General features: G+C 39.5%; 2 protein-coding genes across 2 annotated transcripts in view; one reads left to right on the top strand and one right to left on the bottom strand.

Annotated features, from left to right (window-relative positions):
* The window catches only part of zcrb1 (zinc finger CCHC-type and RNA binding motif containing 1), a 5,315-nt gene extending 4,346 nt beyond the window's left edge, over positions 1 to 969 (top strand). The window contains exon 8 of the mRNA XM_003221194.4: positions 616 to 969. Coding sequence (XP_003221242.1) covers positions 616 to 744 — 129 coding nt within the window. The 3' untranslated portion in view covers positions 745 to 969. The remainder of the gene's footprint in view (positions 1 to 615) is intronic.
* pphln1 (periphilin 1) overlaps positions 1 to 27,850 on the bottom strand; it is a 75,866-nt gene that overhangs the window by 41,218 nt on the left and 6,798 nt on the right. Inside the window, exon 2 of the mRNA XM_062982489.1 lies at positions 15,722 to 15,807. The gene's annotated coding sequence lies outside the window, so the exon portion shown is untranslated. The remainder of the gene's footprint in view (positions 1 to 15,721; positions 15,808 to 27,850) is intronic.

Here is a 27,850-nt window from a genome sequence, read left to right as displayed (position 1 = left end):
CTTCCAAATTGGAGAGTTTGAAGCCCAGAGAGTGAATGAGGGAACAAGAGCTATACATGCTGCCCACGTCCACAAGAAACCCACCCTTGGTTTTCAGCCATGCTATTTCAGTGGAATGGTCATTTTTCAGTGTGTTAATAATTCACTCATAATGCTATAGTTGCTGCAAGGCTGGAGGGGATCTGAACCACATCCTCTTTTCTTGGAACCAGATAGGTATCCTTTTATTGTTTACTACTTGATTGCAAGTGAAAGGATTTTTGGCTCCAGCTGGAATGCTGTTGATATTTTTCCCAGTATCCTTAATATGATTTTCTTCACTAAAGCCATAGAGTCTTTCCTAAGGACTGTAAGAAATGGGAAGGGATAGTAATACCACTGGATGTGAAGGGAGGGGAATGTCCGAAGAAATGCTGTATGTGTGTATACATGCACATGTATACAAGACAGACAGCCCAAGTAGGAACTAGAGAAATGGGCTGCTGACTTCCTTCACAGTAAAAAAAATTCTTCCCAATGATTTTGTTCTAGAACAGAGCAACCTTCTTTGTGGCCCTATATTGGCTTAGAAATCAGGCTATGGGCCATCTCTGAAATCATTTTGTTTTCTTACAGCAAGCTAAAATTGAAGAAGAACAACAAAGGGCAATACAGCTTGCAGGTGAAACCTCAACATCAGATTCAAGACGACCACGGATCAAAAAAAGTGCATATTTTAGTGATGAGGAAGAACTTAGTGATTGATTTGTATTGCTTACAAACCTATGTCATGTGTATATTTGTAGAGATTGTGTGACTGCTAAAACTTCCCTGGCATTGTAAATAAAAAGTATATTACTGAGAGAAACTCAGATATGTATAATATTGTAAACAAGTCTTGGTGGTGAAAAACTATTGCTGTAAGATCATGTACAACTTTGCTTTGTTCAAATATATTATGACGGTATTTCAGTAAATATCTTTCACTAAGCCAGTTTCATTTCTAAAATATATTTCTATAAACCTATTTTATTTCTAAAATAGGCATGAAATCTGTTGAGGTAAGAGATTTCCACACTTGGAGTTATAACGTTTAAAACAATTGAGCTGTTTTCTCATGGACATAGTAAATGGCACAAGTTGTTATCCAGAAGATCTTTATCATAGAGCATTGTAGTTTTGGAGAATATAACTAAAATGTGAGGGTGAAGTTAGATGTGCTTGGTGCCCTTTTTATTTCAGTTAATCCAAACAAAAATGTGAAAACAACTTGAGTTAAGATTGGTATTCAGAGAGCAGGAATTATTCTTCCTCTCCCTTCTGTTCCTGAGATATCTATTTTCCTGTATTATACCTGTATTAAACTTCACTTTGTGGATACAAGGAATTTGTGGAGCAGTAATTTTAAACTACTACTACTTAGACTGTGGGCCCTGATCCCAGATGGGGTCCCCTTAACTCAATGCTGGGGTCCTGAAAAAAAAATTAGCAATAGTCGATAGTTTTCAGAACATCACCTTGTGGCTATTTTAGACATTTGCAAAAATCTGTACTCTGCAGAAAATGTTTCAGCTGTACTTCACAAAAAGGAAAATCAACCTAGTTAACAAGCATTGCAAACGCTAATTTGTTGTCAGTATATGATTGCTTTTTATACCTGTTTCATATGCCTTCATAAATAAAAATATCTCAGGCCAAAATTTTGAATGAAAATGTTTAAGAAGCCCTAATTTAGTTAACCACAGCAGGGTCCCAAAAGGTTAATGTCTTTAAAATTGCAGCCCTGATCAAAATTAGTTGACTGGTTTTTACCAAATGACAAAACAGCAGGAACTCTGATCACTAATCTGTTCAACTCATATTGGATGACTAATTTGGGTTTTGCATTTGGTCTGCCACTTATCCACTAGAAGAATTAAGCCAAAATTAAAATCTGAATGAATGTTGTGATGACCCACAGTAAGCATGTTCATTTTCAAAGAGGCTGTGGGCCCCTAAGCCTAGCAAATGTGGGCTAACTAGTGGTCTAAAGCCTAAATATGGTATGTGGATTTGAAGGAGAAGGTAACCCCCCCCCCCCCCCTCCAGTCTCCACAGATTTGAGTGATTATCAACTTACTGAGTGCAACACATTGGTTCATAGATATCCTGGGACTTTCTCTTTGCCATCTTTTATAACAAGCATTGGAACATGTGGCCCTCTAGATCTTGTTAGGATGTAGATCCCATCATTCCCACCTGCTTGTAGTTGCACTTCGGCAATATCATGCTAAGCAAGCAAAAGGGAAATGGGAATGTTGTTTTGCTTGTAGTCTTTCCTTTCATTGGAAAAGATCCAGATGCTCCTCAAAAAGACAGCTTTCTTTTTTCTCCTTTTTCTAATGCTGGAGGGTAAAAAACTGCAGAGATTTCCACAGTGACTAGAAAGGGGTCCTGAAGACTTTCTTTCCAAAGCCGTGCCTTCCTCTCTGTCCTTGAAAAGCAGATCTGAAAAATCCAGTCACCCTTGGTATGTCTCCTCAGACTCAAACAAGACATTAAAGGAAATATGTGTTTGCCAGAATTAACCTATTTTTTCTCCCACTGGTAGACAGAGGATTAAACCCATATTTACCATCGTAACACCCAGTCCCCAAACACAGCATACTGAAGGAGGCGAATAAAGAATGCCAAGACAAACAGATGCCTTTCACTGCATGGGGGAGGCCCTCTGCCAAAAACATACTAAACAATCTAATTGGACTATAAGTTTACAGCACTGTGGACAAAGGCCAGCAGTGTAATTCTGCTAGATCTGCTGCTTACACAAGCTGAGCCGGTGGCTTCCTTCTCCCTCTCATCTTCCTTCAGCTCTTTGTGATGCCACAAGCCTGCTCTTAAAGGATGGCAAAACCCTGGCACCAGTGAAATCTTCAAAGGGAGTGTGGTGGTGAAGGAAGTGCCAATCCACTGACACTATGCCACAGTTATCCTGACCTAAAATTCCTTCTTGGATGAAATATTCATATATTCCAACTGTGCAATGTGTCCTCTGCAGCCATGTTTTGCACAGGCACTATCTCTTTTTTTTTCCTGAAAAGATGGAGAAGTTGATAAACCGGCAAAGAAAGGGTTACAGCAATTAGGTCAACAGGAAGAGATAAAAGCCTGTATGAAAGGCTTAGTCCCTGGTGAGACTGTAGAGGTCATACTAGCTCGAAGCAATTCCTGAGACATCAATGCAGGAATCTTCCTGTCTGATAAATACGATGATTCCTCTGGAGAATTTCAGATCAAATGCATCTCCAAGGTTATAAGACCATCAAAGGCGATGGTTAGGAAGTGTGGGGCGGAGAAGGAATCCTGCACAGTAGCAAACCAATTCCCAATAGCCCATTCTTATCAGTATGCGGTTATAAGGAAATTAGAGGACATCCAAGTTTAGATATCATCATAGCAACAGTGGTACATTGCAAGCAGTCACATGACTTATTACAACTGTGATCTCGTTCATTACAATTCATAAGGCAGCAGATAAAAAAATTCAAGATTCAATACAACAAGCTGCTACACTCTGGAACAATCTATGGGGGTTAAATGCATGAGGAATCCAGTTAAAATAAGAAGAAGAAAAAGCTGCTCATGTGATCAAAAGCAGTAACCCTTATGAACTCCTCGTTTTAAAGTCATCCTTGGCTTAACTATATGGTTTTAAATATCATTTTTAGAAATCTTTTCTCTCAGTTGCAGTTTCTATGTCAGTGAGGTGGTGAATCCATTCCACATTTCAGTCCAACTTTTAAAGGAAGTATCCAAGGTGCTAAAGTTTTTTACAAAGGGCAGGCCTTTGTTTACAGAGTCCTGAGATGACAGTTTTCTGCAGAAAAGTATCTTCTATTTGAAAGTCTGTGACCAATCTATGTCCGGTTTCAAGAGCCAGAGAAAAGAGAATGCAGCCTTGAAGTTAGCATCTCAATAACAAACTGTGTAAACACACTTGTTCATAATCTTTTGTTACATCCATGGTTAGATATGCTATTTCTGCATATATTATAGTAACTATTTTTATATTTGCAGGTAATATAAATTATCTGAAGCAACTAAAATGCAAAACTAAGCCCTCACTTTTTGTAATAGGTTCCTTCTTTGGGCAGTGGATAAGTGGACAATGACATCTGATGTACTTTTATTTTTATTCCATTTTTCTCCTGGAATAAGACTCAGCTTATGAATCTCTTTGCCTGCTGTGAAAGCAGAACCCTATCTTAAATAACCCTTTTTCTGATCCAGCACAGTGTCATAGTCTCCAGGCATAGTCTCCAGGCTCATAGTCCAATGCTCAAATCATACACCACTCTGGCTCCCCACCACCAATAGAAATCTGATTTGCCTCACTAGACATGATCTTATTCTCCCAATTCCTAGGCATCAAGCTAGGCCAGAAGCAAAGTCACTGCATTCAATGAAATCCATTCCTTGTTAGGTATGCAAAGGACAGGGTTTTTATGTGGTTTCTGTGCTGTGCCTTGTGATAGCAGTGTCATTACATAAAAAGTAATTGTTTGTACCAAACTTCATAAGAGGATTAAAATATATGCAGTTGCAATTGTCTGAATCATTGCCAAGAAGAGAGCTATGAAAGCTGTTAAAAATAATGCTGATGAGAAATGCGTGCCATCATCTAAACTGTGAGAACAATGATGTACTTTTGCTGTGGTCAGATACTGTCCTTGAATCAACTCTGAACAACCATTTGGATATTTCTTGCCAGACTTTGAACATTTAAAAACTTTCTCTCCAAAGTTTTCAATAGCAGTCTGTCAATAGAGTTTCCGAATATACATCACAAAGGCTCAGATCAATATGGAACTGCTAGAACTGTGGCACTGTCCAACATAATATCCCATTATGCAGTAGAGCTCTATGAGAATACAGACTTCTTTCTATGCAGAGAGAGTATTCAAATGGAGTCCAAAACATATGCACAGAGGTTACTGAGAAACATTTGGCACACATGTAGAGAATGCAACAGAAAGAAGGTTTGGTTGCTCTGCCTTATATATTTAAAGTACACATGGGAAGGGCCACAGTAGGACTGCAAGGGCCAGCTATGCCTCCATTGACCCCTGGCTATGTTGGTTCCATATTACGTGTGTAAAGTGTCCTTTGTTGTGTATGTGCATAGAGCACCTCCAGATCAGGAAAATGGATGTCATGCGGATCAAGAATAGATTTCTTCAGCTACCTACGGACCCACCCCCAAGACCCCACAAATGGAGGACCATCATCCTCAGCCTACGAGGGATCGCCAAAGTAAAGTAAGTAAGTAAGTAAGCACAGAGCACCTCCAGATCAGGAAAATGGATGTCATGTACTGATTGTCATGCTCCTCACATTAAAGAGTATGCAAAAATACTCACACAGAGCCTCTTGTCATGCTCACAAAATGTAGGGCTAACTTTATACAGGTTCTTCTCTTTGTCCTAGTTTCTTAATATGGAAGAGTGAGCTTTTTTTAGAACCCTGGTGTAGATAGGTCAGGGGGATGAGTGGCACTGCATTTCCACACTCCATGCGCTTTCACTGTTGCATAAGCTGCATCTGAAGAACTCAGAAAGTCCACATAGCCATTCTTATTACTGTCATTCTCTATGAGCTATCTGCCTGGCCTGAAGTTCACCCCTTCCTGACCTTTCTCATGTGCTACTGATAAGGCAGCCATGACATGCAGTTCTTGATGGTAGCATCTGAATTAGTTATGTTTGTCCAAATGTTTTTCTCAAATTGTCAAACGATTACATCATTCATCCTTTACTGCATGTAGTTTCAGAATTTGACCTTTGCAGCTAAGATAGCTATCAAATCAAGAAAGGGGGAAAGCACTACTCACATTTCTTATCTTTTGCCCTTTCTTATGATACTTTGTTTTGTTTAAATGCTTTGACTTTTTCCCATTTCACCTTATCTGATCCTCATATTTACCCATCTTTTCTCACCAAAGATTGGTCTGCTAATTTCTCCCCCATAATCACAGAGAGTTATTTATTATGTAAATATTCTTGTTGACACAAGCCAGGACACAATCCAGGTACCAGAATGTATTACAGGCTAATGAAATACAATTAGTTCCCTGTATAGAAGCAGTGGTGAACTTGTAGCCTCCAAGGACCTCTTCAAACTTGCCTATTTTTGTTGGCAGCAACTGGAGTTTTTAATTTCAGCCACAGAGACCAATGGCTCCCAACGCACCCCAGAGAATTACTTCCGGGCAACTCTGTCGCTGAACTGCCACTGCTGCCGAAAAATAGTGGCAGCTGGCAACAGAAGGCTCCCTGTCCTTCCATTAGGAAAGATGGGTCGAGCTGCCGAAAACAGGCTTCCCACCATGTGATGAGGCAAGGAGGAGGCTGTGACAGAGCAGGATACAAGGTGACAGCTCCCCACACCCCCTGCGCAAGCACTGCGACACACCACCATTCTGGCAGCGGATGTGACCAGTGTTGCTGAACTAGAATTCCAGTCAGACCTTGCTTGCAAATACAATGGTCAGAAATGGCAGGAATTGTAGTCCAGCAAGATCCAGAGTTCGCCTTTGACTGTCATAGCAAAGTCTTAAGGTTGTGAAATTTCTAAGCAGGAGAAGACAGTGTTTGATAAGCAGTGCAGGGTCTTCGAAGTATTCTTGGTTGAAGAGAATTTTATATTATCTCTCCTACCTTCCTTGTACCCAACATTCAGTCTATTATTCCCTGACTTTCCTGTAGCTTAATGTCTAGCTAGAGTATATTGATCCATTTTTTCTGCATGGAATATAGGAAAGCCTAGGTAGTAGAGGTGTGCCATTCAGTTGAAGCCTGTTCTGCTTTCAGTGTCCCGAATTCAGTGCCCCCCCCCCAGATCCGTTTTTCAGAAGCCTCCTGAATCTGGCCAGGGAAAAAAACATTTTTTCAGTTCAGCAACTGAAAGATCTAGAAAGATCCAGCCCATTGGCAGCAATGGGGAATTAACGAGACTCCCCTTTCCATCATTTTAGGGCGGTCTTAAGAAACCACTGTTTCTGGGATCGTTTCTCCTCATATCCTTCAATAAGACTGGATTTAAGGCATCAGGCTTAAAAAAACCCACTGTTTCTGCCATCCTTTCCTTTAAACTCCTTTAGTTAGATCTGGGTTAAGGCATCAGGCTTAGGAAACCACTGTTTATGGTGTCCTTTCCTTTAATCTTCTTTAGCTAGCCTTAAGTTAAGGTATCAGATTTAAGAAACCATTATTTCTGACATCCTCTCCTTTAATCTCCAGCTAAATTTGGGTTAAGGCATCAGGCTTAAGAAACCACTGTTTCCAACATGTTTTCCTTTAATCCCTTTCAGCTAGATCTGGATTAAGGCATCAGGCTTAAGAAAGCACTGTTTCTGGTTTCCTTTCCTTTAACATCCTTCAGTTGGCCCCATGTTAAAGCATCAGGTTTAAGAAACCACTTTTTCTGGGATCCTTTCCTCTATTATCCTTCAACTAGACCTGGGGAGGAATTGAATTCTCCCTGTGTGGACTCAGGAGTCAGGCTATCCCCCTCCCTTCAGTAAACTGTTCTAATATTTAAACAAACACCTCCCCCAATGCTCTTTCACAGCCCATAAATGAAATTGCCAAAGGTAAAGATTGGAATTGAGTCCAAAAGCAAGATCCTACGGGGGAAGGCACTGAGATAGAACACAGAGCATGTGATGACTCATGGGCCTTGTAGTCCTGTTCCTAGTACTATTGTGGCAGACGAAGAGGAAAACATGGGATTTTCGCCGGTTCAGCCAGAGCCGGAGCCTCTTCACCTGCAGGATGTTGATATTTGCCCACAAGAATCCAGCCAAACAAGCCTTGGACAGAACTCCCCCCCCCCCCCGTTTTCCCGGAGGGACAATTATACCAAAGATAGGGGAGTCAGGGAGGCTAATCGCAGAAGCCTGAGAATCGCTGCCAAACAAATGGCTGATTAGGCCTGCTTCCCTTGGGAAATTCTAAGGAGTCATGCATCTGGACAGAGTTGGGTTTCGCTTCTCGTTCTCTAGGGAAAGAATTCTGTTGGCGGGAAAACGAGACCCAATATAGGTGTTTCGCGCAAGGGAGACTTTGCGGAGTCAATTGATCAGCTTGAGGAGAGAGATCGTGTGTGGACTTCGTATTCCCAGTTCCTTGTTTCCCGGATCAAGTTTCAAGCCTTGCCTTGTCTCATGTTTTTACCACGGACTATGTTTCATGCTTCATGTTCATCTTGCCTCCAGTCAAGGATCTAGTCGAGATTCAAGTTTATTCCAGCCTTGTTGTCAAGCTACATTGGACTTTGAAGACTCTGTTATTTCCCCACACTATTGCTTGGCAAAGTGTGTGTTTCGGTCAAGTGGATTAAAACTTTGAACTCTAATATCTTATATTGGACAATACATTTCTGGACTATATTTGACCTTATCTGAAAGGTCTGCTTCTGAACTATATTCTTCACTTGTTTTTATTGATTTTATATATTTCTTTAATAAAGATATTAGATAGATTCTGGCCTCTGTGTAAGGTTATTGGTGCTCTGCAGCCTGGGTCCTGACAGAGCACGTGAGCCACTTTCTTGTTCTGATTGGTTCAGACAGACAGCAAGGCTCATAGCCTCACAGGGAAACCCGTGTGTGCATGGCTGCCTCCCTCTCTGCACTCCACCCATACTCCACATGTTGCCGAAAGAAACCAAAGGCAGAAGCTTTTGGCAGCCACATGGTCTGTTGCCACCAAAAAAATAGTGGCAGTCTCTGTGTCATTTGGCTGGCCAAAACAGTTGAAACAGCTGAAACAGCCAGAGCCTGTTTTGAAAAACGGATCTGTGCACAGCCCTACTAGGTAGTTCTCCTACCCTGAATTTTGTTTTATTTTTAAAGTCCAAAATCCAATAGAATAGGTTTACAGTTGGAATTGTTTCTATTAGAGGAATCAGGAAAAAAGATGAGTAACATTGAGAATTGCAAAGGTCTTAGTAACATGGAGGATTACAAATGAGTAAGCATCTGCTAATGCAAGGCTGGATGTAGGCCCTTGTGCTGAGAGATTAACTTAAAGTTGTCAAGCAAGTTCTATGGCAAAATGATGTCTGTAATTAGGTGCCTCAAGCCCTATCTGAACATCTTGCTACATCACCCCGTTGAATCTAAAAGTCTGTTTTACCCCAGTTCGTAGCGATTCAGCCATGCCACTCTGTATATACCTAGTTTCCAATATATAGAGTGGGGTCCTAATAACTGGATAGTTTTTTTATAGAGCAAGTGAAAACCCTAACTAGAAAACCTAATAGACCACTAATGCTATTTTAAACATGTATACAGACTGAACATATATTATATGAAATGTTGAACTCTGAAATACTCCAAACTTGTGTACATGGATGGCTGAGATAGTGACGCCATTGTTTTCCAGTGCTTCACTGCACACATGTTTCGTTTCATGCACAAAATTAGTTTAAAATATTATATATAATTGCTTTCAAGCGGAGTTTGTGATTATGTATACAGAACATAACTAAATGTTGTGTTCGGATTGGGTATCATTATAAAGATTTCTCATGTGTGTGTGTGTGTGTGTGTGTGTGTGTGTGTGTGTGTGCGCGCACACACACACACATTCACACACACACACACACAAATACAGGTATTCCAAAATCTGGGGGGGGGGGGTCCAAAATCCAAAGCACTTCTGATCACAGGCATTTCAGATAAGAAATACTCATCTTGTAGAGCACTTCTGAGAACTGTTTTTCTGCACAAGGCAATCCTTCTGTGGCAATTTGTAGTTTAATGTTCCAATTTTTTGCATAAATTAAGATTTAATCTTATAGCATTATTAATGTTATTAATGCAAATAGAAATCATGCCTTGTAAAATACATAACTTTAGAAGACACTGTAGAGTTAAATGAATGCTATTGCACATCATTTAACTTTAAAGTTTTCTAATCCCAAATGGGAGTCCCCCATATTAATAACAAGGTCTGTAACTTTAGAAAATATTGTGGTTGTGATTTTCCCCTGATTTCAAATAGAAATATTGATCAGTCTGAGACCTATTCACTTATGTGATCTTTATATCCTGTCTGTGCTAGCTGTTGGCAAAGATATACTCAGATATGAACGATTGGTGTATTTAATTCATGAGCCTGTACATTTGGAAGCTAGGCTTTCCTTTTATTCTGAGAATAATTTATAAAATGGGGACTGCATCTCTTCCAGCAATACTAAATGACTCAGTCAAGTCCCTTCTGTAGCAACTGAAATTTCAGACAAGCCCAGAAAATATCACATTGTTTTCTTTCTTTTGCTGTGGATGTCTATCCAGCTGATGACATGCTATGAAAGGATGGATGCAGCTTAAAATGCCTTGCTGAATAATTGATCTTCATCACTCCAGGCGACATCAGAAGGATGAATGGATGTGTGAGAACCAAAGTCTGTGTCTTCCTGCTGATGAACTTAATTGGTAAACAGGTCATTCAAACTGAATAATAGATAAAATAAATAAATAATTCCTTGATGCAAAATAGAGCCTTCATATTTTCCACATTAATTTTGTGGATCAAAAATTGTGGCTCACCTGCCCTTTTTAGCTGGGCGTCATCTAAGTGATCTGAAATCCTCATCAAAATATAACCCTCTCTTTATAGTCTTTTGAAGTTACAAAACCAGCCAGAGTAACCTAATAAGCCTTTTGCAGTTTTGGAAGGTAAGGGAAAGTTTGGGGGCTTACCAGCTTCCTCAGAGACAAAATTGGAATTCCTGGAAGATTGCAGAGGTGCAAAAATATATATTTTCCCAGTAAAATAATATGTTTTAGAAGTAAGGAACATTAGTTGGGCTGCAGAGAGATTTTCAGACCTGCCAAAATGGCTCTGAGGAGTTGCTGTTGAGCCACGATACTACTCCCCCCCCCCCCTGCCACAAAGATTCATAGTACACCAAGAGCTCCATAACAAATATATGATTTTTCGATTTAAAAAACCTTTTCCAAATTTTCGCAAGTTCAAGGCATTGGGAGACCAGGAGCAGACCAGGGGCAGCTTCACCTCTTCCCCCACTAAAGACTTAATCACTTAATAAATTGTATCAAATTTTCATGACTTTCTGAGTAACTTGTATCTTTCAATTACTGTATGTAATGTATTTATGTCCTATACATTAAAATGTATAAAATGTAGCAAAATGTAGCTTAGAGACAGCCAACTCTCTGTGACCCTGCCAAGATAATCCCTTGGGAACAGGAAGATTAAACAGATCCCTCTAGCTGTTTCCCAAGCCAGATAATCATCAAATCCATTGTTTATGTATAGGCAAAAATAGGCAATTTTCCATGCCAGCCCATATTAGCCCAAGACTGTTTGCATAAGTGTATGTTCACCCGAGGCTGAGAGATTGCTACCTGCAGAAACAGAGGCTTGGAGTATGCGCATTTGTTAACTCTTATTGACAGTCAAGCCCAAAATCATCACCTTTGTTCCTGAAGACTCACTTGTTTGTTTCCTGAAGATCTCATCTTTGTTCAACATGGAACTGGACAGTTGAACTAATCAATGGCTCATTAACATTTCAGTGACATTGTATCTCTAGATTGTGCCCTCTCCCAGGGGGACATCACACCAGCTGATTGGTCCTTCACCTGACCAATCCTCAATCATCTTTTCTCTGCCAAAGGAAATTTCCACCTGGAGGCAGCGACATCAGCGGAGCTCCCATCCAATTAAAGTGTGGATCCTTACTAGAATCTCTTTCAGCAAATCATGGGCAGGAGCGGGAGGTTTGAATAGCTGTCAAACTGTATAAGATGTCAGGCTTTTTTCTGTATGTTTATGCTTGTACATTTTGAAGTATCCTGCTTGTACTTGCAATCCCCTTCCTCAAATTCATGGTGTTGATTTTTAAATTCACGTAAAATGGTTGTATTTATAAAATACAATATTAACATAATAAAACATAAAATACAAATTAAAATAATAAGAACTAACATTTGGTTATTTCCTGTTTTTGTACTGTGCATTATATGAATGTGGCTGAGGGTTTTGTTTGGTGGTTTTTTTTGTTTACCATTTGGATAAAATTCCTTTTATGTGACAGCTAGGCATTTGTTATATAAACAAACAGATAAATGGGTCTGACTTTTGTTGGTTACATGAAATGAAAACACTTATGTGTCTCCCTGATGTAGGAATTAAATGCTTATATAATAGTAGATACATGAAGTTTTCTGAAATCTTGCAGAGATGCTGTTAGAATGATAAGCTAGCATTTGTCTAAGTCACTGAGATTCTTTAATGCATCTTGTAGCTTTAATATATGTTTTTACTGCTGCATTTAAAAGTTATGGTGGTCTTATTGTAAAAATGATAAACGCTTCTTGGTTTTGAATTTAATAATAAAGATTTTATTTGTTGGTATTACCAATTAATTATTTAGTCTGGATTCAAGACAGCACTACTGTGAATAATTTTAAGTAGAATATTTTTTAAAACCAAAACACTTTAACTATCTCTTTGAATAATTTTATTGTAGAGTGATGGTTGCTTTTCATCCTGCATGCTTTATTGCTAAAAATTAGAATCAGTAATGCAGTAAGCTAGAATCTTGAATTCTAAAACACAATGGAAATTCACCACTATCTATATCAGAAAATCCTGGGATGGGGGAAATTCCCTGCCCTGACTTTGAAAAGTCATTGTTTGCTCCAGAAGGTATATCATGGATATACAGTACATAAAATATACATATCCAGGTAAGTACAGGAACAACTTCTGACAAATTGCAAAGCAAAAGTCCAATAGGCTTTCCCCTCCAGTGTGTCAGGGACAAGCATTATTTTTGTTGGTAGTCTTTTCTAAAAACTTGATGAGAGACAGCAGCCAATGAACAGAGTTTCAATCCCTGCTCAGTGAGTCTGGGCAAGTCAAATGTTCTCAGCCTCAGCAAATGTACACCCTTATGAACAAATCTTGCCATAAGTCAGAAATGACTTGGAGGCATACAACAAAGATGTTCACTATTGCATTCTTAACATCTTTGAAATTTATTGCAAACTAGCTTGGGTACCTGGTGATGCCTGGGTTATTTGAAAAGGGCCTTGTTTGTTTTTGGATGTTAGGTAATATCAGTTTGGCCATATGTTACGCTATTTCTTAGAAAAAAAAACCAAGTCTTTCCTATTGTTTTTATGAATGCTCCCATTAGAAAATACATAAGGATGTGGGTGAACTTCAATTCTCAAAAATCTTGAGTCAGTCCTCCCAAAACTCTCCCAGTATTCACATGTTGGGTCTGTGTGCTAGGGTTGGTCCAGATCTGTCATCAGATGGTTCAGTGTTCTCTGAATACAGGTGTACTATAACTCCTGGATGCCAAAGTCAATCACCCCCAAACCTAACCACTATGCAAATTTGGCCATGTTGGGGCTGTGTGCAGAGCCGTCCCAAGGTAATTTTCGGGAGTAGGCGACCAGAATTTTGCCCCCCCCCCCAAAACAAATTGCTGAAAAATATATGTGGCGGCAGCGGCGGTGGCAGCAGCCCCCTGGAGAGCGCACACGCTGGCGCATGCGGATACGGAAGGCCCAGCCACCCGTCCGCGGGGGCGATTGGAAGGCCTGCGCACGCGCACAGGCCCATTGACCATGCTTTTTGGGCGATGGACCTGTGCGTGTGTGCACGCCTTCCAATCGCCCACACAGACACAGAAGGCCCATCCGTTCGCACGGTCGATTGCCTGGCGCTGCGCGGTGCGATTGCTTCAGTCTGGCGCTGCGTGGAGCAGCCTAGGCAGGCCGGGACACCCGGAGCACGCGGGGACACCTCGACATTATTACCAGCTCCCCTGGTAATAATGCGCCACAGGCGAGCGCCTAATTGGCCTCACCGGTGGACCGCCTCTGGCTGTGTGCCAAGTTAGTTCCCATTGTTGGTGCGGTCCAGAGTGCTCTTAGATTGCAGGTGAACTATACATCCCAGTCCCTAAAACTCTTATAAATCATGGTGAACTCTCCCCAAACCTCTCCAGTATGTTCAGCTGCTGATCAATTCCTCGGTATGCTGTTTGCCATAGGAAAGGGTAGGGAAGGGTTAAGGGAGAGGCAGTGGGCAGGGTCATGCAAATGGCAAGAGAAAGAAACACTGGGATGTGCTTGCTGTAACCTGCAATGTCCTTGGAGAAAGTGACTCAGTGGCTCCTCAACACTGGGAACTATAGCCTTTTTGTGGAGGCCAGAGGCTTTTTGTGTGAGCGGACACCCGTGCCACATACACACATACAATTTTTCACTTTTATTATGTGTATACATAACTATAATGATAGAATATCTATACACGTTTTCTCCTGGGAAAAGTGGGGGGTTTTCATGCTATTGTGAGACACAGGTTCTTTTATTTGTGCAACATGAGATAAAAAAAACCCAGAGAACCATTATTCTAGTTAACAAAGGAGAGCTGAGAAAGTATCCCAAAAGAAAAGATGAAACATAGTTCATTACAAGTTATTATAAAAAATGGCATGGGACTATCCAGTCTGCTCCATGTTCACCGTCTGAGACAGCCAACATCAGCAAAGACATTTGAAACACAGAGATCAAAGCTCTGAAGTAATGCTTTCAGTTCTAGTTTTTAACCCACATGGATCTGCTCTGGATCTTCTTCAGCTCAGAGTGGCTCCAGGTAGCCAGACTGTGGGCAAGATCTGAGTTGGGCAGTTGATGACCAGGGCTCCTGGGTGGCTCTCATGCATAGGGTCATTATAAGTTGTATTCGACCACAAATAAAAACTACAGACAAAGGTCAGCTGGAGGGGGCTTCTCTGTGTCCAATCACTGGATCAATGTATTATAAGAGGAAGTGGGAGACAGCCTTCTCCGCTATTTATTTATTTACAGTATTTATTTAAGATATTTTTACCCCGCCTTTCTCCGCTAGCAGACTCAAGGTAGCTTACAACAAAATAAAACCATATAATACAGTTAAAACATGGGTAAAATCACATATTCATAAGCATATTACCTCCCCCCCCCCATAAAACCCCTTTCCGACCTCCACAAATTTCAATAAACATGTGCTTGAACCTTAAAACTCCATCCAGTCCTGGCACATACAATCTTTAGTTAAAAGCTTTCTTAAATAAGAAGGTCTTTACCCCCTTCCGGAAGCTCAATAGGCATGGGGCAGCTTTTAATTCTTCTGGAAGGGTGCTTACCCTGAGAAGGGGCCTTCCCTGGTCCTACTTAAGGGTATATTAGAGGGGGCCCATGTGGAGATGATAGTGGGGTGGGGGGGAGGGAGGTTTGCAGGCCAGTCCTTACGACACTCCATTTGTGTCCACCTTACGACACTCCATTTGTGAAATGTCTTTCCCTTGATGGTTGAAATGATGACAATTCTGCTTTCATTCCCAGTTAATGCATGGATTTCAATGAAAGCCTTTGAGCGTCTAATAGTTTTGCCCAGATCTGTACAGTTGAATGGTTTTAAACAATACGGATTTTGATTATTTAATAAAATTTTAAATTGTTTTTAAGGATTTTTAATTGATTAAGTTAAATTAATTATTGGACAGAGGTGGCAAAACACAGGACCATCAACTTTGGTGTCCACTCCTATTTCACAACACTGTACACAACCCCTTGTCAGTGTGCAATCTCTGTGTGACAAATCTGTCCCGTTATTGATGGGGAAAACCCATCAATAGTCCCTCATTGTGTCACGGTCATGGGACTTACCTGTCTAATATGCCCAATCCACTTCTGTGCCAGCATGGATGGGATTGTCCAGCTCTCCATGTCTTCCTCTCCCAGTAATTAAAAGCCTATTTTCAATTAAAAAAAACATTAGAATGTGCAGAAACTGCAAAGTTCCTTAAAACTAATTAAAAAGCATACTGGGCTACAGAATTGTGGGAGGTTGAAGTTTCCTTCCCAACAGGAAGTCCAACTGTGTGACACCACAGCGCAGCACAGCATTGTAGTTGAAGCATAACAGAGATGTGCAATAGTGAGTGTGATCATCCCAGTGTGCTGCTGGGATCAATGATTGTGTGAATGCTGTCAGATAATAGCTTCATACAATGTTTTTTAAATTTATTTAACTGTAACTGTACACCATGTACATTATGACAGCTTGGGATATAGGGGAGAATGTCACCTCTAAGTATTACCTTCCAGTAGTGCTGAAACCACTATAAAACAATGCAAAAGATTCACATAGTTTTCCTGTCTACAGAGTACAGTTTATTCCTTTATACAACTTGACATTTTTGATGTGGAGACAGCTATATAAAGCTTGTTCTTATAATCACTGTATTTGTACTGTTTGTGGGCTGCTGAGAGAGAGAGGACATTTCGTTTTGCAATACTACTGTTTTCTCAAACCATAGAAAACATTTTCAAGGTTGATTTTTTGGAGCATTGCCATCCGCAGTTCTGTTATTGAATCAACCAGAAATAATTCTTTCGACGTGCATAACACAAATTTGCATTTTGAAACTGTCCTTCAGATAAATTGCAGTCCTGGTATGGCAGCAACTCTTGGAACCAAAAAAATTAATGCTTTAAAATCACTTATTTATTCATGCAAGTATAGTTTTAGAATAAAATTGATTTTTTGAACAGGTTGAAATAGACTCTCATAGATGAAATGGTTCAATGGCAAGTAGATTGTTGTTGCAGAGCTATTGGAATTTTCATTCCCGGGAGGTTCTGAAAAAGACATGAAGATAGAAAACAGGACTTATACCCCAACAGATGTTTATCTACACTTTTAGTCACCTCATTACGATTCTCTTTCAGGATTTATTTTTGCCATGTAATTTGTAGTTCTCTAGCATTCCTGTTTCATAGAATCAGACACAGAGTAAGAAGAACAATTTAAATTAATCTGATTATTTTACTAGCTTGGATATTTCATATTGTTCATACATTTCATATTGTTCTATTCTGTAAATTTCATTTTCACAACCCAGGTTAAACAGCTTTTTCTTTTAAATGTATTGTCTACTGAATTAACAATTTTCTATTCTTGGGGCTGAAAAAATATTTCAAATTCATTGTCATAATCTGCAAGAAGTACAATTAAATGCCTGAAGTGTTCAAATGTGAGACCCCAGATTTGCATAAGGCTAGAGTTATGACAATCCTATTACACAAAGGCATCAAAATTGTTTTCTTTGAGGGTACAAGGTGTGAGAAATATCCCTACAAAATAAATAACGTATCTAAAATGGTAAATGACAAGAACTTGGAGATATTAATTTTTGTGGTAAAAAAATCCAAATAAACATAATCTGTACTTATTTGGAAATAAACTCCATTGAATCCAGTGAAATTTATTTCTGAGTAGAAATAAATACAGGATTGTGTTGCAGGGTTGATGAAACACAAATTAGATGTACATTGTATTAAATATCTCAAGTACTTTGTTAAATCTAGGAACATGTATTTGAAAGAAATAAAACAAAACATATGAGAACACCATTAGAAATAAAAAATATATGTGTAGTAGAGTACAGTACAACAACAACAACAACAACAACAACCTTTATTAGCATATACTAACAAAATCACAACATAGACATTTATAACAAAAGAAAGTCACAGATAAAAAAAGAAAAAGCATGATTAAAAATTACTAATCTCAAGAATAAAACTTGCAACAGTTTTGCAAAAAATACATCAGAATTGTTCAGGAGGTATGAAATGTTATAACACTCTTGCCATTGAGAACACTTGCAAAAAACGAATTTCTGTATTTCATCATATCTTACCATATTTGGAGCATACAAATGAAGAATGGTCAAGTGTTTCAGCAGAGACCAGGTTACAAGAACAAATGTTTTTGGAACATTCCATATTTTTCTATCTTCCAGCCAAAGGAGCTGATGACAACACATTACATCTTGCAGTAGCCAGGGCTTTCCTCTGGGTGGGATTAACCAAAATATGAAGATAAACTGCCATAACTCCAGGCTCACATGGATTTAATAATGTGGTAGGGGAACAATAAGGAGCCCAGGTGGTGAAATGTGTTAAAGCACTGAGCTGCTGAACTTGCAGACCAAAAGGTCGCAGGTTCAAATCCTGGGAGCAGAGTGAGCGCCCGCTGTTAGCTCCAGCTTTTGCCAACCTAGCAGTTTGAAAACATGCCAATGTGAGTAGATCAATAGGGTACTTCAGGCGGGAAGGTAACAGCGCTCCATGCAGTCATGCCGGCCACTTGACCTTGGAGGTGTCTACGGACAACGCCGGCTCTTCGGCTTAGAAATGGAGATGAGCACCAACCCCCAGAGTCAGACATGATTGGACTTAACATCAGGGGAAAACTTTTACCTTTACCTAGGGCAGGGGTCCCCAAACTTTTTATGCAGAGGGCCAGTCCACAATCCTTCAAACTGTTGAGGGGCCAAATTATCATTTGGAAAAAAAAATACAAACAAATTCTGATGTACACTACACATGTCTTATTTGTAGTGCAAAAACAACAACAACAATAAGAACAATGAAATAACAATAAACGAGCAATACAATATTTAAAAATAAAAACAATTTTAACCAACATACATTTATCAGGATTTCATTGGGAAGTGTGGGCCTGCTTATGGCCAATGAGATAGTCAAGTTAATTAGGATTGTAGTAGTAGTAGTAGTAGTAGTTGTTGTTGTTGTTGTTGTTGTTGTTGTGTGCTTTCAAGACTTTGGGCGAGCCTAAGTCTAAAATTTATTTATTTATTTACTATAGTTATTTACTACATTTGTGTCACACCCTTCTCACCCCAAAGGGGACTCATAGTGGCTTACAAATTATATGTACATACAATATGTTATATTGTTAGCATAGCACACTATTAGCATTATATATTACTATATTGAACTATACCACTATACTGTAGTATTATTAGTAATATTATTAGTAATATATAATTAATACTATTGTATTGTATTATTATTATTAGTATTATATTGTATTACATTATAATATTATTATCAATATTATATATATATACAATATATTATATTATAAAACGGAGGGCGGGGGCCAGGTAAATGACCTTGGAGGGCCGCATCCGGCCCCCGGGCCTTAGTTTGGGGACCCCTGACCTAGGGGAACAAGCCATGGCAAATTATATCTATAGCAAATGCCAAGATATCAAAAGTATTTGAACTGTTCAGTTTTGTGGTCCTTAATTTGCCAAGACATGGGTTTCTACTTCTTAGCAAAGGTTTGGATTTAACATAACATAACTAATTTCCCACCTATTTGCTTCACAATAATTGTCAAAACTGTATATTAAGCATCTAAGGCCAATATTAGATAAGGACAATAAGACAGCATCATATGCATACAAAAGTAAGGGAGAATCTGTAGAATGTAACTTGGGGCTATCTATGGCCATTCACCAATGCTAGAGCATGGGGTAAATCATATAGAAATAGAGTAAATAAAGTAAGGGCAGTATGCTGCCCTACTTAGCCCCATGTGTAGTACTAATAGTAGAGCATAGTAAAGATGTTAATGGGGGTGTTTCTTTAAAATTAATCTATAATTTGCCTCATCTTCCACTGTTATAAATGTTGAGGCTGTCTCAGTTTTCTCTGCTGTGCATTTGTTTAAAATATTTTCTTCAGTCCTTGCTTTTTGTGACCATTTGGCTTGACATTTCATGAATTCTTATCCATATCTTTCCTTCGATAGGCATAAACCTTTTAATGTTAGCACCTGCAAAGATGCACCAAACATGCTTCAAGACTTTATGGACGGGGCAGGGAAAATCCTACCCTGAAAATAGTGCTGGACTTCAACTCTCATCAACCCCTGCCAATTGTTGACAGAATTTTACACACTCAGAAAAAATACAGAAAGGCTTTAACATAGTACTATACTGTACTTTACAGTACTGATGGTATTGAAAAAATGCAAGAGGTTCATTCAAAAGGAAACTTTTGTCCTCAGTTTAAGGTGGATTTCTGATCTAATCCAGCTAGATAATTTCAGTTACATTTGGATTAAAATCCCTCCATTACCAGATACAATCTTTCCCTGGACATATCTGCTCTCTCACTGATGGAAAATAGAGTTGTAAACTAAAATGGAACTGGAGAGATATGGACCCCCACTCCCGAAGTCTCTTCTTTTGCAGGAGGTGATCCCCTCCCCTTTTCCTTCATTTCAGGTTCCTCTGTTGTTAAATGGACATTTCTTCTTCCTTTTTTGCGGTTTAGACAGCTGACAGGCCACCTCTATTCTGGTGCTGTAGGAACGCATGATGTAAGAGCATTTTAACACTTAAAACTTCAGTGCAGTTTTTGAACATTCATATATTGCTCTGTAGTTCCAAGGAAAATCTGTTGTTCTATTGTGTACTTCTAGATCAGGTAGGCATCAGGAGCAAGGCGGTGGGCAGGCGGTGGGGAACAGATAGGTGGTTGGCAAGGAGTGCCATTTTTAAAAAAAGATGTGTACTTTGATTGACCATCTCACTGTAAATCTCATGATCTGATGCCTCATTCTGACCTTGGAGGAAACTGACTTAACAAATGTGACTGTGTGGGGATAAGGTTCTTCAGCATCCACAAGGAGGGACATTTTGCTTATTCAGTGGTGTGGGTCCTGATCTACCACCTCTTTGTTGATCTCATTCATGGCTGATCAGTAGGTGGGGCCCCGAGGAGAAGAAAACAAATGTGGTTCTAATCCAAATTTGGAATGATCAAGGCAATATCAGGGTATGTATTACAAATAAGTATAGCACTACAGGAGGAACTGGCAGCTTGGGGCAAAATGGAAATGCTAGTAGCTGTAGGCATCGTCCCCATGGGCCAACTGGTCACTTTTATGACTAGGATGCTGTTGTCATATGATTTCAGTTCTGTAAGAACCATGGATTTGGGGGCCCAGTGCGCCATCCGTCGTCACTGCTCATTGGCTGGCAGGCATGGCAGGAAATTTAATAAATTGTCATTGCTCTATTTGAAGACTAATAGCTGTTCCTTGATCTGCCCAGGAAAGAGGTGTGGGAGGAATGCAGGCTGGGCTGACATTAATGGGATTGATGGCTCTGTTCATCTCTGTCTGGAACAGGGCATTGGATTTTGGAAGGCCACACAATGGGTGTTAAGGGCATAGCCTTAATCAAGACCCTAGGAAGAGGGTCTGATTTGACGATAGAGATTGAGATTGGGAAGTGTTCTCATGGATGAGGATTTATTGAAATCATAGAAAAACCCAGTGGCTATTTATAAGCCCATTATGGGACTCTCGAGATATTGGGAGGGAATTATGTCTTTTCCTGGATTCAGTGGTGGAATATTCCCTGGGATGTGTGCGTTACTTGTGCAGACTTTGACGAGTCCATTGAGAAGGCACCTGGAACTGGGAGAAAGGTTATTGCAGACTCTGGGCACTCTTGGAGCTGCAGGTTTTGGGGACAATTTTGGGGTCTTCGTTTTTTGACAACACTGCCAAAAAAAATTGTTTTGATATGCAGTAATTTGATGTTGAAGGATACCTATGTTGCCATTTCTATGTAGATTTTGGCAACCTCCTAAACACCAAGCTAAATCTTTCTTGAAAGTTTAACTTTCACGAGGCAATGGTTTTGGAGAGGAATAGAGATTTAAGAATAGGAACACAAGCAAGAAAGACCTTCTTTGTCATGGTTTGCAAAGATACTATATGCGTGTTAACTGGAAAATCAAATGCATGAAGCTGATTGGGACTATTGTAAATACCATTGTTCTGTTGATCTCTTGGACTTAGTAAAAGCTCCTGTGCTATTTGTTCTGCAAAGCTGAGTGGTGCATCATTCTGCAGGGTGACTCTGGATTCATAAACACATGTAAGAGCTTCTACCTATCATCCACAATCCACAATATTCTTGCCTAGGCAAAGTTTTGCTCATGTAAGCCTGAATACAACCTAGAATTACTGTACTCAAGTTGTCTCCTTATGCCCTTCTTCACAACTTCCCATGGCTGGCTAGAACATGGCATAAATCATGAAAATGAACAGCAGGAGAGCCCTGAAATGGGTACTTCCAAATGTAATAGAACATAGAAAGATTATTTCTCCTCTTACATAATTAGTTTCTACATTTCCAGACCACTTATTCGTTACCATAGTTTTAATGCATACAACACTTGAACATTCTGTTTCTTTACCTCATTCATACACACACACACACACACACACACACACACACACACACACCATAATATGAAATGATTACAAAAATATGCTGTATATTTATCATCGACTCATTCCATCTGCTGGGAATACAAATGAGTTTATATTCTGTTGTATCTCAAAGACAGAGCAGAATTGAGAGGTGAGTTGACTGCATATTAGCATTAAGTAAGCAATTGTATTAGATCATGTTTAGCCTTGAGGATATCTCTGCTATATTTAGTCTGAGTTTCTTTCTCATTACTTTACTTATGCTTTTGATTTCTATCCTCTTGTGTTCTCAAAAATAACACAAGTTCCCCCTGATTTGAAAGGATATACTGAAAAAACAAATTATAGATTACATTTCACTACAAACTGAGCATGTTACCTGGAATTTCAAAATCCAAAATTGTCCACATGGGTGGCTGATATAGTGGTACCTCTGCTTTCTGATGGTTCAATGTGTACAAATGTTGTTTAATGCACAAAATTATTTAAAATACCGTGTAAAATTATTTTCAGATACGTGTATAAGGTGTAAATTAAGTAATAAATGGGTTTTGTGTTTAATCTTGGGTCTCATCTCCAACATGTTGCATTATATATGCATAATGTAAATACAGATATTTGAAAAACCAAACAAAATCCAAAATACTTCTGATCAAGGATCTATTATTAACTTTAAAATAAGTTTATGGTTTGGAGCCCTAAAACGTATTGTAGGTAAGCCTGTGACTTTACACTTCACTGAAAATAGATAAATATAATACTGAGTCTAGCTTGAAAAATCCCAGACTGCCTTGTCTTCAGCTAAATGTGTTTAGAGCTATTTAAAAATGCTCTTTTCATTTTTTTCTTTTGGATGCATGTTGTTCATCATGATGCATGTTCTTTTGGACTGACATACATTGGATTTTGTTCTGCCCAGTTACATACACCTCTAAATATTCTCACTATTACAGAGTGAATTGTTTCAGTGCAAAACAGTGTAATCATGTTGCAGCAAGAGGCCAGCTCTGTAAGAATTGCTTTGCTGAATCAATTCAAGGTCAATACGGCCCAACATTTTATTTCAACAGAAGCCTGCCAACAATAAATTACAGATGAACCGAACAAGGACAGGGGAGGCATTATCCAGTCGTGATCCTTTCTTTCAGAGTTTTCCACTCACACACATTTTTGTTGGCCTGGAAAAACTACTTTTGAACTATAGCTCCCTGAATCCTCCAGTCAGCATATCTAATAGCCTTACTAACTGGCAGATGCTGAGAATTTTAAGCATAAAACATTTTCTCAGTATGTTAGAAAAATAAAATAAGAATATTTCCCTTTCTCCAAATATGTATTTTTTCCATGTCCCATTGCACACTCCTAGATGCTAGTCAGGTACATTTACAGAAAATGTGAATCAGGAGCATTTTTTAAAAGGTACCATGGATTTAAATTATATGGTTAGTGTAGCCAAGCAATTAAATCCAAGAGAAAGAAATCCATAACCTATGAACCTATCTCGCTTTCCTCTTTTTCTTTGTTATTGACAGCTTGAGAGGACATATAGAATTTTTTTTAAAAAAAATATTGATCACAACACTATGTGTGACAAGACAAATGTAGCAATATGTTCTCATTTCTCATTCTCCATGGAGAACATTCTTTACATCTTTCCAGTGAAAAAATAAGTCAATTAATCATATTAATTAAAAAACAGAGATGTTAGCATATTTTCCCTTAGTATCCTTTTCACTTCCACATAAGCAGATGCTTTCAATTTAATACACTTGGGTCACATTCTGATTTCTTTTAAATGGGTTGGATCCAGGTTTTCTTCCACTGACAGCAGCATCAGTTTCAATCGGTGAGTATTGTTGATGTGGACAAGCTGCTGGGCCAACTGAGGAAGACAACTTGTCTTCTTGACCCCTGTCCATCTTGGTTGGTTGTCCAGGGAGAAGATGCAATTTGATCTCAAATACAACAAATTATTAATGTATCTCTCAGGGAGGGAAACTTTCCATCCTGTTTAAAAGAAGCAGTAGACTGCTGTTGAAAAAGCTCTCCCTGGATCCCCTGGACCTTAATAATTACAGACTAGTGTCTAACCTTTCTTTTTAGGCAAGGTGGTTAAGAAGGTAGTTGCCATCCAACTCCAGGTGATCTTGGATGACACACACTTCCTTGACCCATTTCAAACTCGCTTCAGAGCAGGATATGGAGTTGAGACTGCTATGATTGCCTTAGTGGATGATCTCTGTCTCAATATCGACAGGGAGACTGTGTGTCCGTTGGTGCTTCTAGACCTCTCAGCAGCCTTCGATATCACCAACCATGGTATCCTTCTGGAACACCTGGAGGCACTGGGAATAGGAGGCACTGTGCCACAGTGGTTCCGCTCATACCTCTCAGGCAGGTTCCAGATGGTGGTGCTTGGGGATAGCTGTTCCTCAAAAAAGGAATGTTATACGGTGTCTGTCCTCAATGCTCTTTAATATTTATATGAAGCAGCTGAGAGAGATCATCTATAGGCATGGGGTGGGGTGATATCAGTATGCTGATTACATTCAAATATGACTTCCAAAACAGCTTCATCTAAAGATAGTGTGTCTCCTCTGAATGAATTCCTGGAGGAGGTAATGGACTGGATGAGGGAAAACATATGGAAACTGATCCAAACAAAACAAAGGTGCTTGCCATCAAGGGTCCTAATCTGGGGATGGATGTGTGTCAACCAGTCCTGGATAGGGTTGCACTCCCCCTGAAAGACTGTGCCCGCAGCATGGGCGTGCTCCTGGATCTGTCTCTCCAAATGTCAACCCAAGTAGATGCAACAGTCAGGAGTGCTTGCCATCAGTTTTGGCTGATGCACCAGCTGTGCCCCTTCCTAGATTTGGAGGACCTGAAGATGGTAGTGCACGCACTGGTAACCAAGGTTGGATTTCTGCAATGCACTTTACATTGGGCTACTCTTGTACCAGGTTAGAAAACTCCAGCTGGTTTAAAATACGGCAGCCAGATTGGTTACAGGAACATCTACGGTAAGAGTGAGCATATTACACCTATCCTAAAGTCACTCAGTTGGCTGCCAATTAGTTTCTGGGCAAAATACAAAGTATTGGTTTTGACCTTTAAAGCTGTACATGGTTTGGGTCCAGGTTACCTAAAGGATAGCCTTCTCTCATACAATCTGCCCCATACATTGAAGTCCTCTGGGGGACATCTGCTCCAGCCTGCCAGAAATCGACTGGCAACCACCACCCAGAGGACCTTTTCATTGGCTTCCCCAAGACTGTGGAATGACCTGCTGGAAGAACTCGGACAGCTAAATGAGCTATAGGTGCTCCAATGCAATTCTGTATCTGGCTTTCAGCAGACGTTGATTACAGAGTTATGGTGGAAGACCTAGAAATTCCCAGAAAGAGGTTCTCACAAGCAAAAAAACAGCAATTTCTTTATTCAAAGTTTTTACTTTCATGGGGATTCTGTTCCCTTAACCCCAGTGAAAGTGGAGGGATGGCTGTACTTGCATCGGCCCATGGATAATCTGACCCAGATTTTGGGCATCAATTTTTTGACAAAAAATTCTAGACTTATAGATGAATACATATACTTTTCTTCCTGGTGTGCTAAAATAACGCATCAGTCAGTGCAAGTTGAGTGTCCCTTAACCAAAATACTTGGAATTAGAAATATTTTGGATTTGATTTTAGATGTTGGAATGTCTGTATTTGCAGATTTGTACATAATGACATATCTTGGTGATGGGACCCAAGTCTAAACAGGAAGTGCATATGGCCTGAATGCAATATTTTGTAATAATTTTTGTATGAAGCGATGTTTGTGTACATTGAAGCATCGAAAGCCCTAGTGTAGATCCAGCCTCATGTGGACAATTTTAGATTTTGGAGTATTTCGGATTTCCAAATCCCAGATAAGGGATGCTCATCCTGAACTGATTCTGATGCCTCCACCTTGCTAGTGGAGTGGGCTGTTTATAGCAGTAACAAGCTGTAGGTACTTCAGAAATCTATTCCCAATTACTGACTCCAATTCTATTTTACACTAACAACCAGAGAGCGTTCACAGAACATCTTATGACTCAAGACACTTCTCAATAGTGGAGACTGGTCATGACCTCCAAACTATTATGTAAGATAAATCACCCGTTCTATATTCTTAACACAGCGGAAGCTATGCTTGCAATGGAGCAGACTGAGTGTGTAGAAGCTATGCATAAGCTATAGTGAGAAACTGTAGGTCAGAGCTTTCCAAACATTTCATGTTTGTGACACACATTTTAGACATGCATCATTTCACGACTAACAAATTGGAGGTTAAACCAACCCCTTATAAAAGATACAGACATATATACCAATTGTAGTGAAACATGAAAACCTTTAATTTATATATTTTTAAAATATATGATTTATTGCTAATTTCACATAGACCAAGTGGTTTCTTGTTACCTTTACGTGACACACCTACACATTGCAGCTGACATACTAATGTGTCACAACATACTAATGTGTTAGTATGGAAAGTTTTGCTGTAGGTGATAGGTACTTCAGAAATGTATTCCCATTGACTTCAATCCCATTTCATATTAACAACTAATGCTTGGATATCACAGTACACCTCATGGCTTCCTCAATGATGGACACTGGTCATGACCTCCAATCAAGCATATTATCAATGTAGTCAAAGCCAGGCTTTCTAAGGCTGGAGTCACACTAGGGCTTTGTGACCCCTTTCTGCCTAAGAAATGTTTGCATGACCCCAGGTACATAGGGAGATAAAAAAAAGGTATACAAAGCAAAGACTGAATGATAACAAACCAGTATTTGCAAGGCTTGCTAAACAAGCTAATTTTTCCTTTTTATGAAGCACAGCTGAAGCATTTCCTGCAGAGTCTACCTGTAAACACTGAAGGTTCTTGTTTTGATTTGTGTAAATAGGTGGCATTGAGAAAAATTTCACGGTTGCCAAATATTTCATGACCCTGACTGAGTTGAAAGAGGTCCCTCTGAGGAGAGAGGGCAGGTTAAAATAAATAAATAAATAAATAAATTGAGACCCCAGTTTACGAAGCAGTGATCTATAATGCTGGATAATGCAGTCCGAAGTGCATTATATGCTCAGTGTAGCTCTAGCCCAATCCTCACTATGGGCCCTTCCACACAGCTGAATCAAACCCAGATTATTGGCTTTGAACTGGATTATCTGGCATTGTAGACTCAGATAATCCAGGTCAAAGCAGATAATGTGGATTATCTGCCTTGAGATTTGGATTATATGGCAGTGTAAAGGGCCTTGAGTGTACTAATATGAAACAAGCTGGTGCTTTTTATTCACAAAATAACAGGTCTTGTGTTTACAACACTCTGGGGCCGGATCTATACTGCCATATAATAATATTAATCATCATCATCATCATCATCTTGTATCCTGCCCCATCTCCCCGAAGGGACTCGGGGCGGTTCACATGGAGACCAAGTCCAGTAATACACAATAGAATACATCAATATAGGTACATTCACCTTATAACATGTAAAAGTATAAGACATCCAATAAAATCAATAAAAGCAACTCAACAAGGTGCAATGCACGTTTCAGAAATTGAAGGCAGGCAGTTAAAATTGCATATGTGCAATAACTGGAAGAATACTGATGAGATGGACCAGAGTAAAGTGTAGTAGCTA

Source organism: Anolis carolinensis, chromosome 5 (genome assembly GCF_035594765.1).
Source record: "Anolis carolinensis isolate JA03-04 chromosome 5, rAnoCar3.1.pri, whole genome shotgun sequence".
NCBI lineage: Eukaryota > Metazoa > Chordata > Lepidosauria > Squamata > Dactyloidae > Anolis > Anolis carolinensis.
The sequence above is the reverse complement of the archived record's forward strand: the minus strand, read 5'-3'. Positions and strand labels throughout refer to the sequence as shown.